The 10,690-nt window shown below is 37.2% G+C and overlaps 3 protein-coding genes and 2 non-coding genes across 5 annotated transcripts in view; 1 reads left to right on the forward strand and 4 right to left on the reverse strand.

The window, feature by feature from the left end:
* Cbr-abt-5 overlaps window positions 1-4,022 on the forward strand; it is a gene marked incomplete at both ends in the record, with an annotated part of 9,043 nt that extends 5,021 nt beyond the window's left edge. Inside the window, 7 exons of the mRNA XM_045241227.1 lie at window positions 1,143-1,396; window positions 1,439-1,815; window positions 1,865-2,001; window positions 2,265-2,351; window positions 2,778-3,184; window positions 3,421-3,829; window positions 3,882-4,022. Of these exons, the coding sequence (XP_045096991.1) occupies window positions 1,143-1,396; window positions 1,439-1,815; window positions 1,865-2,001; window positions 2,265-2,351; window positions 2,778-3,184; window positions 3,421-3,829; window positions 3,882-4,022 (1,812 nt within the window). The remainder of the gene's footprint in view (window positions 1-1,142; window positions 1,397-1,438; window positions 1,816-1,864; window positions 2,002-2,264; window positions 2,352-2,777; window positions 3,185-3,420; window positions 3,830-3,881) is intronic.
* A 53-nt stretch (window positions 4,023-4,075) lies between these two features.
* CBG28199 lies at window positions 4,076-4,159 on the reverse strand. The gene is given in 2 exon segments: window positions 4,076-4,112; window positions 4,122-4,159. It is a non-coding gene (tRNA).
* Window positions 4,160-4,531: 372 nt separating this feature from the next.
* On the reverse strand, window positions 4,532-4,604 carry CBG28783. The gene has a single exon. It is a non-coding gene (tRNA).
* A 116-nt stretch (window positions 4,605-4,720) lies between these two features.
* CBG25388 lies at window positions 4,721-5,304 on the reverse strand (the record flags this gene model as incomplete). The annotated part of the gene is made up of 2 exons (XM_045241228.1): window positions 4,721-5,099; window positions 5,147-5,304. The coding sequence occupies 2 exons, from the start codon at window positions 5,302-5,304 to the stop codon at window positions 4,721-4,723; spliced, it is 537 nt and encodes a 178-aa protein (XP_045100315.1).
* Window positions 5,305-6,641: 1,337 nt separating this feature from the next.
* Window positions 6,642-10,690, reverse strand: part of Cbr-pept-3 — a gene marked incomplete at both ends in the record, with an annotated part of 5,463 nt that continues 1,414 nt past the window's right edge. The window contains 8 exons of the mRNA XM_002640333.1: window positions 6,642-6,766; window positions 6,816-7,095; window positions 7,756-7,972; window positions 8,022-8,135; window positions 8,188-8,332; window positions 8,543-8,663; window positions 8,719-9,399; window positions 9,445-9,618. Coding sequence (XP_002640379.1) covers window positions 6,642-6,766; window positions 6,816-7,095; window positions 7,756-7,972; window positions 8,022-8,135; window positions 8,188-8,332; window positions 8,543-8,663; window positions 8,719-9,399; window positions 9,445-9,618 — 1,857 coding nt within the window. The remainder of the gene's footprint in view (window positions 6,767-6,815; window positions 7,096-7,755; window positions 7,973-8,021; window positions 8,136-8,187; window positions 8,333-8,542; window positions 8,664-8,718; window positions 9,400-9,444; window positions 9,619-10,690) is intronic.

Raw genomic sequence — 10,690 nt, forward strand, 5'->3', positions numbered from 1 at the left:
ATAGATTCATGTATGGTCGTTTTCCGGAAGAAAAAAATGTCAAAAATGGTCGTTTTGAAAGTTTTTTTTACAGAAAAAATCAATCTCCTCTTTCAGTTTTTGACATTTCTAGAATTTCTATATTTCAAAAAAACCGCACATATTTTCTCTACATTTTCTATGAATGAATTTTTAAATTGTCTGATATAACTTTTTTTATAATTCAAAAACCTCATGAAATTGCACAAAATAGCATTTTTGCGTTGTTTTTTGATTATAAAAAAAGTTTTATCAGACGAATTAAAAATTCGTCCATAGAAAATGTAGAGAAAATAAGTGCGGTTTTTTTGAGCTATAGAACTCCTAGAAATGTCAAAAACTGAAAGAGGAGATAGATTTTTTCTGTAAAAAACCTTAAAAAAATGACCATTTTCGACATTTTTTCTTCGGGAAAAGGACCATACATGAATCTATAACCACTAATTAATTTTTTAAGAATCTGTTGAATCATCTTGGAACTCCACAAAATCAGATAAAAAATTCTGAAATTATGGTTTTAGACCTGCAATTGTGATCGCGCCAAACTTTTTTTTCTGTAGATCAAAAATTAATTTGCAGTTCGGAAATGTTCTGTGGGAGAGCGTGCACTTTCAAATTTTCAAACAAGTGTCATTAAGTGTCATTTATGATTACCAAATTTTTAGGCCTATACATCACTGCTTCTGGTTTTGAGCTTATTTTTGAACCAATTTACCTAGGTTCCTGTCACAGACCTTAAAAATCTGTCAACAAAATACATTTTCATCATAATACCACAAATATTTTATTCGTTGACACTTTTTTGAAATTCCTCATGGGAACCGAGATTAATTAGCTCAAACTGGACAATAAGGGGGGCTCTTCTATTAAAGGTTTACGGTATATGGCGTTTGACACATTTGTGGAAAATCCAGAAGAAAAGAATTTTATTGGAACTCGGAATAAATTAATTCTATGAATCCGGAATCCGGACATCTCTGGTGTCAACTACGATCAGTTTTATTTCGAAACGCAAAATTTAAAAAATACAACTATTTCGAACAGGGTTATAAATCTATATGCATAGGTGTCAAGACCGACAGTTTCGGAATTCTAATCATTTATTAAAAAATATTATTTTTCAGCTAATCATAATGGATGTCGCTTTCATTCTTCCCACTCTCTCCCTAATTCTTGCTGGAGTAATCGTCCAATCCGTTGTGTACCTGATCGAAGAACGTGTTTGTAAATTCACCCATCAACAATATCTAACTGGACTCTCTTCGTTTGCCTATTGGGGTGTTGTTTTCCTTTGGGATTTTCTTCTTTTCACTTTTATCGTGTTTTACACTCTGATCTTCATCTGGGCTTTTGGAGTATTTGCTGGTCATGTTCATGAGTGAGTTTTCTCTTAGAATTATGTACTTCTTCTTCTTTTCAGAATCGTCATTCTCTTCTACTGCTTCCTTTTCTACATGGCACCAGTCGTTTATCTAACCTCGAACCTCATCAATTCCCCTACCAAAGGATCTTTCCTTTTCTACATTTTCATGATTGTCACTTATTTTGCTTGCGCCATTTGTTTCATGACGATTGGAATTCATGGAAAAGATAAGGATAAAGAAGGGATAAAGGTAAATTTCGAATTTTTTAAAGTTTTTTTAATCGATATTTTCCAGTGGGGATTCCGAATCGCCAGTCCAAGCGTCGGTCTGTTCTTGGGAATAATCAAGGTCACTGGTGTAACTTATGAGCATTCTGGATTGGCCAAAAAGCCGTTTGATGAGATTGAAAGCTCGTGGGAGTTTAATGGAATTTGTTAGTAGTGTAACAGTAATCTCATCTGACTGAGAATCTATAATTTCAGTGATTGAAATCATGTTCCTTTTGGGTTTTGCCTTACTGATGACTGCATTTTTGTGTTGTACCACATTAAAGCCAATCCGAAGATCTTGTTTCTCGGTTTTCCACAGAAAATCTAAACCAAAGTCAAGAGTTCAATATGTAGGTGTACCATTTTTATGCATACCTTGAAACCTGTATTAGAAATGCCTTCACACTGTCAAATTTGAGCTCAATTATCTCGGCTCCTCTAAGAGATTTCCGTAATGTGGAAACTGATAAAAGTTTTGTGATGTTATGGTTAACATTTTATCAGTTGATAACTTTTTTTGTATCTTCGACAGGAGCCGAAATAAAATGACTCAAAGTTGAGAGATAGGGGCCCTTCTATAACAGGTTTACGGTAAACCTTATCTAACTCTCAGAAAGGGATTGAATCGTGCTCAGCGGTGAAAGAAGAGGAGGAGTTGATTCCAAAAGTGGATCCGAAAGATAAGGTTATCGTTGTGGATGTGAGTAAGATTTTGGGATATCGTGGCAGAGAGTTACTGTACCTTTCCGGCGTCAATTCTAAGCTTAAGATACATTACGAAGTTTGAGTTGTTTCGAAGATGTTCAGAAATCGTTATTCTTATACTATTCTAGTACAAGAAGTCGGAGCTGTGGAAGAGAAATTCATGTGGCCGTGGCCGACGATCCCACAACGACAACTACAGTAACCTAAAATAATTTTTTCTTAGGGTAGGGGAGTTGTCGTTGTGGGTCNCNCGTNCNCGGGCCACCGGGGCTTTTTCTGTTCCACGGCTCCGATTTTTCCGAAAGGTCGTTGTGGTCTACAGAATGTTTGTTGAGTAAAAATACACGTTATTAAAATAATGTGAAACATAAATTTTTTGTACCAGAATAATAATTTGGCCCCAATTCAAATTTTTTTGTAGGGTCTCATCAAAGATTTCGGAAGTTTCCGCGCTATCAACGGTCTATCCGTTTCAGTCGGTCACGAGGAATGTTTTGGAATGCTCGGAGCGAATGGAGCTGGAAAAACGACCACTTTTGATATTATCACTGGACTCACAATGCCAACTGGAGGAAATGTCACCATTGATTTGAAGGATATCACCAAGGATATTGTACATAACTTTTTTTTTCAAGATTTTAGATTTTTTTTTCAGCATATCGGATATTGCCCACAATTCGATGCGATGCTCCAACAAATTTCCTGTAGGCAGACTTTGATAGTAATGGCAAAACTTCAAGGGTATCCAAATGTGAACGAAGTAGTGGAAATGATTCTGGAGTGTGTCGGAATGAAGGAGCATGGAAATAAATTGGTCAAGAATTGCAGGTACTAGATTTTTCCCTACCGTATAACATGTAATAGAAGGGCTCCCCAAACTGTAAAGGTTGAGGTCAATTATCTCATTTTCTGTGAAAGATATAAATAATGTGTAAGCTGATAAAATGTTAGTGATATTTTGATAAACATTTTATCAGCTGAAAAAATTTTATACCTTTGACAGGAACCGAGATACATTCATTGGATTAAAGGTTTTATGTTATTTCTCAATTTTTCTATTACAGTGGTGGTCAAAAACGGAAAATCTCGGTTGGAATCGCTTTAATGTCCCGTGCACACTGTATCATTCTTGACGAGCCAACTGCTGGAATAGATCCACGAGCCCGTAGGGAAATCTGGGATATTATTCATGAAATGAGAGAACAAGATAAGTGCTCAATCGTCCTGACATCCCATTCAATGGAAGAGTGCGAAGCACTGTGTACGAGAATTGGAATTTTGAGAAAAGGGGAAATGATTGCGTTGGGAACGAGTCAATCGTTGAAATCACAATATGGAAATACCTACATGATGACTTTGGTTTTACATCAAATTAAAGATCGGGAAGCTGTGTGTAAGAAAGTGTCCCAAGAAATGCCAGAGGCTGTTTTGAAAACTCCAGAATCCAGTTTGACGACTAGTCTCGTTTGGGAGGTAACTTTCCTGTAATATTTTGAGCTCTTCCTACTAACAAAAACAATTTCAGGTTCCAAAGAAAAAATCTGACAAATGGTCCGAGAAATACAGAGAGGTGGAAGCATTGGCAAAGAAGGCGAATGCAAAAGACTACATGCTGGCACAAGCATCGCTCGAAGACACTTTTATTCGACTCATTACTACTGATTGAATCAATAAAAAATTTATTTTTATATTTTTGTATAAAAAAAGAAAAAAAAGAATTCCGTCGAGCCGGATTCGAACCAGCGACCTAAGGATACCCACTGACTCTACAGTCCTCCGCTCTACCAACTGAGCTATCGACGGCACGAATGTTCATGTCGCGGCGGACAATCACAAGGGCGGCGGAAAAGTGAGAAGGAGCGGGGGAATGAAACCGGCGAGACGAGAGGGAAAAGAGAAATGCGGGGAAATGACTTTCTGGTTACAAAGATGAAAACTGAATAAAACAAATTTACGATGGTTCGGAAAATTCAAAATTCTGGAAGTTGATCGTTTTCTTTAAACGTATATAGATTTTCGTTTCTAATAACCAAAGTAACAAAGAACTTTGAAAGAAGTAAAAATTAAATAAAAACCAGAAACAATCTTTCAAAAAAAATGATGTTAATTTATTTGTAAGTGTTTCTAGAAGCTAAAAATATAACAACAACGTCAAAAAAGTTTAGAAAAAACATCAGCCCAATGCGGGGCTCGAACCCGCGACAACCAGATTAAGAGTCTGGTGCTCTACCGACTGAGCTAACCGGGCGGCGAAAGGGAAGAGGTCAAGGGCGTATAAGAATGACGAGATGATTGGGGAAGAAGAGAGAGAGGGGGAGAAGGCAAGAGAAGAAACAGAAGAAACAGAAAAAATTTATTGAAGAATTACATTTTTAACTTTCGAAGTTCAATACTTCCATACTTTTTCAACAGGTCCTCCTTCCGTTTTTCTTGTCCTTGAAGCTTTTTCGCTTTTCTCTTCTCCGTAATTCTCTCTTGACAAGCCTTCAATTTCTCCAGCCTCGCTTGTTTAGTTTCGTTTGAAATCTCCTTTTGAATCTTTACTTTCTTAACTGTCGGCCCCTGAATCTTAACTTTTTCTGCCTTTTTTGAGTCTATTTTCGAAGTTTCAGCCATTTCTTTCTTCTTATCTAAAGCCATTTGTATTTTATTATTTGCTACTCTATCCTGCTCTTTCCAGGTCAAAAAAATCGCCTCATCGATTTCTTCCTCGATTTGTTGCCATGGTGGTTCCACTTTCCAGCTGAAAAATTCGATGCTACAGTAATCTAACTACAGTAATCCACTTACTATTCCAACGGAAACGTTCTTGCTCTTTTCTTTCGAGGTTTTGTGGTTTTATCAGGGGCTCTTGGAATTTCCAAAATGTCCATAATGTCTATCTCGGTGTTTGTATTAGCGGCTGACACAGTTTCGGTTGGCTCCTCCATTGGTAAGACACTGCTCATAGAAGACAAGGTAAGTTGGGAACTTTAAAGGCGCGTGGCATGTTTTTGGCGATTTGAGACAGTGGATCTTTCGTGGATGTTGGGGGAATTTCACGTATAAGATTATTGAATTTCAGAATTTCTTGATCTGAAAATTTTTGAAAGCTTTCAATGAATACTGTTCAATAAAAAACCCCACTATCTTATAACCTTCATGTCTGATTAATAAAACCACTTCGAAACCGTAAAAATTTAATCTATAAAATAGTCGGTTACTGTAGGTCTATGCAAAAAGCTTTGTCCAATCCAGAATTTTTTTTTAAATACACTATTTTTATTTGAAAAAAGCAAATATCTTGCGATTGTAGTCCACACTTTTGTTCGTTATCCTTCGATTTCTCTTTTTTTTCAGTTTTTCTATTTACATGAAAACCTAGGAGATTTTTGTATTCAACACAATTGTATTTTTAAGTTCTGAAAACTTTAAAAATTAACTTTTAAAAAATATTAACTTATTTCAAAGAAAAATACCTGAAATACACTAAAATGTGAGAAAATGAGAAAGCGCGCCGCAGGGTTGAAAAATCCTCATGCGACGGTTGCGGGGGCGGGGTGAACTAACTCTTTACACATGAGGTGACAGTTTTTTTATTCCGACAATTATTGATAATGGCAAACTAATAATCTCGTAATCTCGATTTTTGATGGTTCAAAAAGTTTTGAAACTGTAAAAAATGAATCTGTAATACGGTAAACACTTCAACAAAAAGTTACCCAAACCGTCAACTTTGACCCCATATATCTCAATTCCTATGAAAGATATGAAAAATGTGTCAATTGACAAAATATTTGTGATATTATGATAAACATTTTGCCAGTGACCGCTTCTTGATATCTTTTAAAGCAACCGAGATATATAAGCTCAAAGTTGGCGGTTCGGGTGGCCTGCCAATTGAGTGATTACGGTAGTTAGAGTTCTGCCAATTATTAATCGTCGACCGCGTAGCTCAGCTGATTGTAGCTCAGAAATTTTAATTATCAATTTATTTACAAAATCAGGAAAAAAATCAAGTTTTTAAAAATTTTGCGAAATGGAAAGCAGACAACTGGAAATTTGAGAAAATTGACACAAGAATGGAGAGAGAAACAGAGAAATAGAGAAAAATGACAGAAACACCGTTCCAGGAATGTGTGTTGGGGGTGGTCTAAGAAAAAAGGTAATAATTTAAAGTCACACGGATCGACTAGATCTTTTTTGGGGGGTTGAAGTGGGAGAGACAGAGAAAAACAAGCAATTTTAAAGCAAGCAGTTTGAAAGAGAGTAAAGAGAATACTGTAGAAAAATTCAAATTTTTGGATCACTCCTTTTTGTCAGACGTAGCAGTTCCTGATTCAATTTCAGTCAATGCAATCACATCCTTCTTTTCTGATTCTGTTATCGTTATCTCCTCATCATTATCTTCGATATACGTATATTGCATGGCTGAAAATATTTTCAGATATTTCAAATATCTCAAAATCAGAAAGTTTACCTAAAAGAATGAAAACTCCCATAACAATAACCATCAGGATACTGTAGAAGAAGAATTCCAATGCTGGATGTGGAATCAAGCGAGTTCCCGAGATCATCATATCAATTAAGTTTCCAGCGAAAACAGTCAAAAGCCACATAGCTGTGAGCACTGATTTCATATTTGGTGCGGCTTGAGAGTAGGCGAATTCCAGTCCGGTTACAGATAATAAAACTTCGCCAAGAGTGATAATAATGTATTGTGGGAGGGACCAGAGAATGCTCACAGAGTTGGGGCGGACCTGGAAATACATTTATGTATATTTTTGAGGTTTCAAAAGAAAAAACAAAAAAAACATCAGCCCAATTCAAGGCTCGAACCCGCGACAACCAGATTAAAGGTGGGGGGGACAGGAGATTTTTCGTAGTTTTTTTTGTAGCTAGAGTATGCATTCTACCGTGACAGTGTACAACGCTTAATGTCACTCTGCGTACAGCTGTCGTTCTCGCATTTATGTATGCAATCGGGCAGCGGCTTTCTCTTTGCCCGCGTGGCTCAGTCGGTAGCGGCGCCGCACCCTCAATCAACGCCCTCACAAGTTCAACTCCTTGAGGGGCATCTTTGAACGGAATTTCGAGAACATTATTTTTTTCATGTCCCCCCACCTTTAAGAGTCTGGTGCTCTAGCGACTGAGCTAACCGGGCGGCAAAGGAGGAGAAGACAAAGGACGTACAAGAGCGCGCGCTCTTATCAAAACACTTGATTAACGTCTACACTAATAGAGCGCTCTTAAATTTGAGAAGATTTATCTCGGTTCCTGTGACAGATTACAAAAAGTGTTAAACTGAAAAAATGTTTATCATAAAACGAGAAACATTTTGTCAGTTGACCACTTTTTGATATCTTACACAAGGACTGAGATGAGTTGGCTCAAAAACAAGAACATATTTCTCAACTCACCAATAAATTGAAATCATCTTCAGTGGTGGAAGGATGAATGTGTAGAACGTGTACAGCTCCCATTTGAGCATTCAGTGCCACAGTATTCGGACAATCAGCTCCAGAGCAGCTACTCTTTGGTCCCCAGTACAATCTGACGTTCGGATCGCTAATGATTCCAGGAATCACATCAACATAGGATCCGGATTTCAACTCGCAACTGCTCAGGATTTTTCCTCTGAAAGTTTCGAAATCTTATCTTTTCTCAGCTTTTTTCGAAATCTCACTTTTTGTTGATAGCATAAACCAAAGTGTTCTCATCGTCCTTGGCAGAAACCACAAAAACTCTGGTCGCTCCATTGTCAGTTTTCTCAACTTTGTAGTCGAATTTCACAACTTTTCTATAAAAATAAAATGGATAGTTCAATAGAGCGCAATTGCAATTACACTTACACTCCTTGATCAAGTCTGAACACAGCCATCACATATCCCTTATTCTGAATTGAGATGTCGATTTCTTGAGATTCATTTTTAATTCCAGTGTTGAAGGTGTAGATGCCAGCGTCGAGTTCGGTACGCCCTTTTGGAAGCATTCCGTCTGCAAAATTTGAAATTTTTGTGATTAGGGCGCGTTTGCAATATCGAAAAGCATCAAATAAAAATATGTAAATATACTCTAGCGAACATAGTTATTATTTTTAACTTTCTTTTTTAAATTAATAACAGAGAGTGCGTTTGACTTCATAAACTCGAAGAAACAGGAAAGTTTAGTAGCCTGTTGTTACCTGGTCCAATAGAGCATACTTACCTCCGATGAGTTCTCCAGAATTCTTGAATCTAAAATCAGTGATCAAACTTTCATTTCCAACTCTTTGCAAGTAAATTCTTCCAAGTGTTGGTGGGAATTCCATCGTTTCGTTTACTTTCAACTGAAAATTCCTTACTTTGAACCTAATAAAAATACAGTATATAAGAATACAGTACCTGCAAAACTCCAGCAATAGCAAACGAGAAAGCGGTCAAAAGACCTCCAACAGCCATTTTCCTCAACGGAGTCACTTTGGTAACCTTCCTCAATGCTGGATAAACCCATCCCTCGAAAATCGGGACCAGGATAAGAACACAAATCGGATTGATAGCGTGGATTTGTTCAGGAAGGATTGAGAAATGACCGACTCTTCCATCGAGACGACGTGCCTGAAGAACCCATGTAGATCCTTGTTGATCAAAAAGTGCCCAGAAGAAAATCAGTGGACAGAATATGACAGCGACATTCAGAAGGCCTCTAACAGAGTCAATCATTTTTTGAGAATGTTCTGGAGCCGCGTGATCAAGCCAATGAGTCACTGGTTTATCTCTAGAAGCACCTCCAACCATTTTACGAAGAGATGTGTAGATAACAGCGATCACTTTGCTTCCGACGTTTTCCTTGCTTGGTGGATACTTTCTATATTGAGACCATCCGAGTAAAAAGAGCACAAGAGCCAATAGCATAAGAACTCCGGGAACACCGAAGGCTAGTGGAAAGCAGTGTTGATTTCCGAAGCATTGAACACGTCCACGGAGGATTGGAGTGATGATAATAGCGAAAAGAGATCCTCCGTTGATGGCAAAGTAGAAGAATGAGAAGAACTGGGAACGCAGATCTTTTTGGTCCTCGGTGAACTGAAATTATTGTTTAGGTTGGGTAGAAAATATCCTCCTATGTACCTGATCAGCTGCAAATGCAGAAACACACGGTTTGATGCATCCGGTGGCAAAAGCGATCACAAAAAGGCCGGAGAAATCAAGTGATGATCGGATTGGGTAGGAGAGGAATGGGACAGCACCGAGAGATAGAAGCACGTGGCCGACGACGTAGATTGTTGAACCGTAGAGGATTACCTGGAATTGATAGGGTCAGAATAATACGGTAAGGTGGACCATGTAAAAAAAATTAGGACAATGGCCGGGGCTAAAAGTCCCAGAACGAACCGTAAACTAACTAACAACTGACTAACTAACTAACTAACTAACTAGTAAGCATATTTTCGTTTCCCAGATTTTTCTCGGCTGTAGCAATGTTAGGTTGTCCGACTTGAATGGGCGGAAATCACAGAAAAATCGGTAAATAAATTTGGTAACCCGAAATATTTTCCGTTTACAGTGTTCCTCTTTCTGGGACTTTCAGCCACGGCGACCAGTTTACAATTTAAATTTTTTTCACTGGTTCGGGCAACAGAAAGAGAGAATTTCTCATTGATTAGAAATACATGTTTATTAAAATGATGTGAAACATAAATTTTTGTATTGAAAATTTTCGCTGCAGCAGTGACTTTGTCTGATTCTTTGTGAGCATTTAGGCAGATTTAGGCATAATGTTTGTGATCATTTAGGCTAATTTTAGGTTTCTAAACAATGTCCGACAAGTTTTATCAGGCAAGTTTTTTACTCATTTTTTTACAATTTATGATGACTACAACCTCCAGGTATCTATACAATTTTTTATTAAAGTGATGTGAAACATACATTTTTTGATTTTCGCTGCTGCATTAAAGGTGGTATGCGGTGAAAAATTGTATTGCTTTATTTTGTGAAGAAATCCATGTAGATTCCCATAAAAACAAAGAAAAAATTCAAAAAAATTCCTTCATTGAGAAAAACGGCATCGAAAAGTCAAAGGGGGATCCGGTGGCCCAGCGGCAAGGTGTGAGTTTTCTAGGCCAACTGCCGGTAAAAGCGCGCGAAATTCGAATTTTTATTGATTTTTAGTATTTAGATTTTTGCCAGGTTTTTTCATACACCTGGGAGGAAATTAACAAGAACATTTTGAAATCTTCAAAGAACTAAAAATCAATAAAAATTCGAATCTCAATGAAGAAATTTTTTTTTGAATTTTTTCTTTGTTTTTATGGGAATCTACATGGATTTTTGCACAAAATAAAGCAATAAATTTTTCACCGCAAACCATCTTTAA

Source organism: Caenorhabditis briggsae (assembly GCF_000004555.2).
Source record: "Caenorhabditis briggsae complete genome, chrI, whole genome shotgun sequence".
NCBI lineage: Eukaryota > Metazoa > Nematoda > Chromadorea > Rhabditida > Rhabditidae > Caenorhabditis > Caenorhabditis briggsae.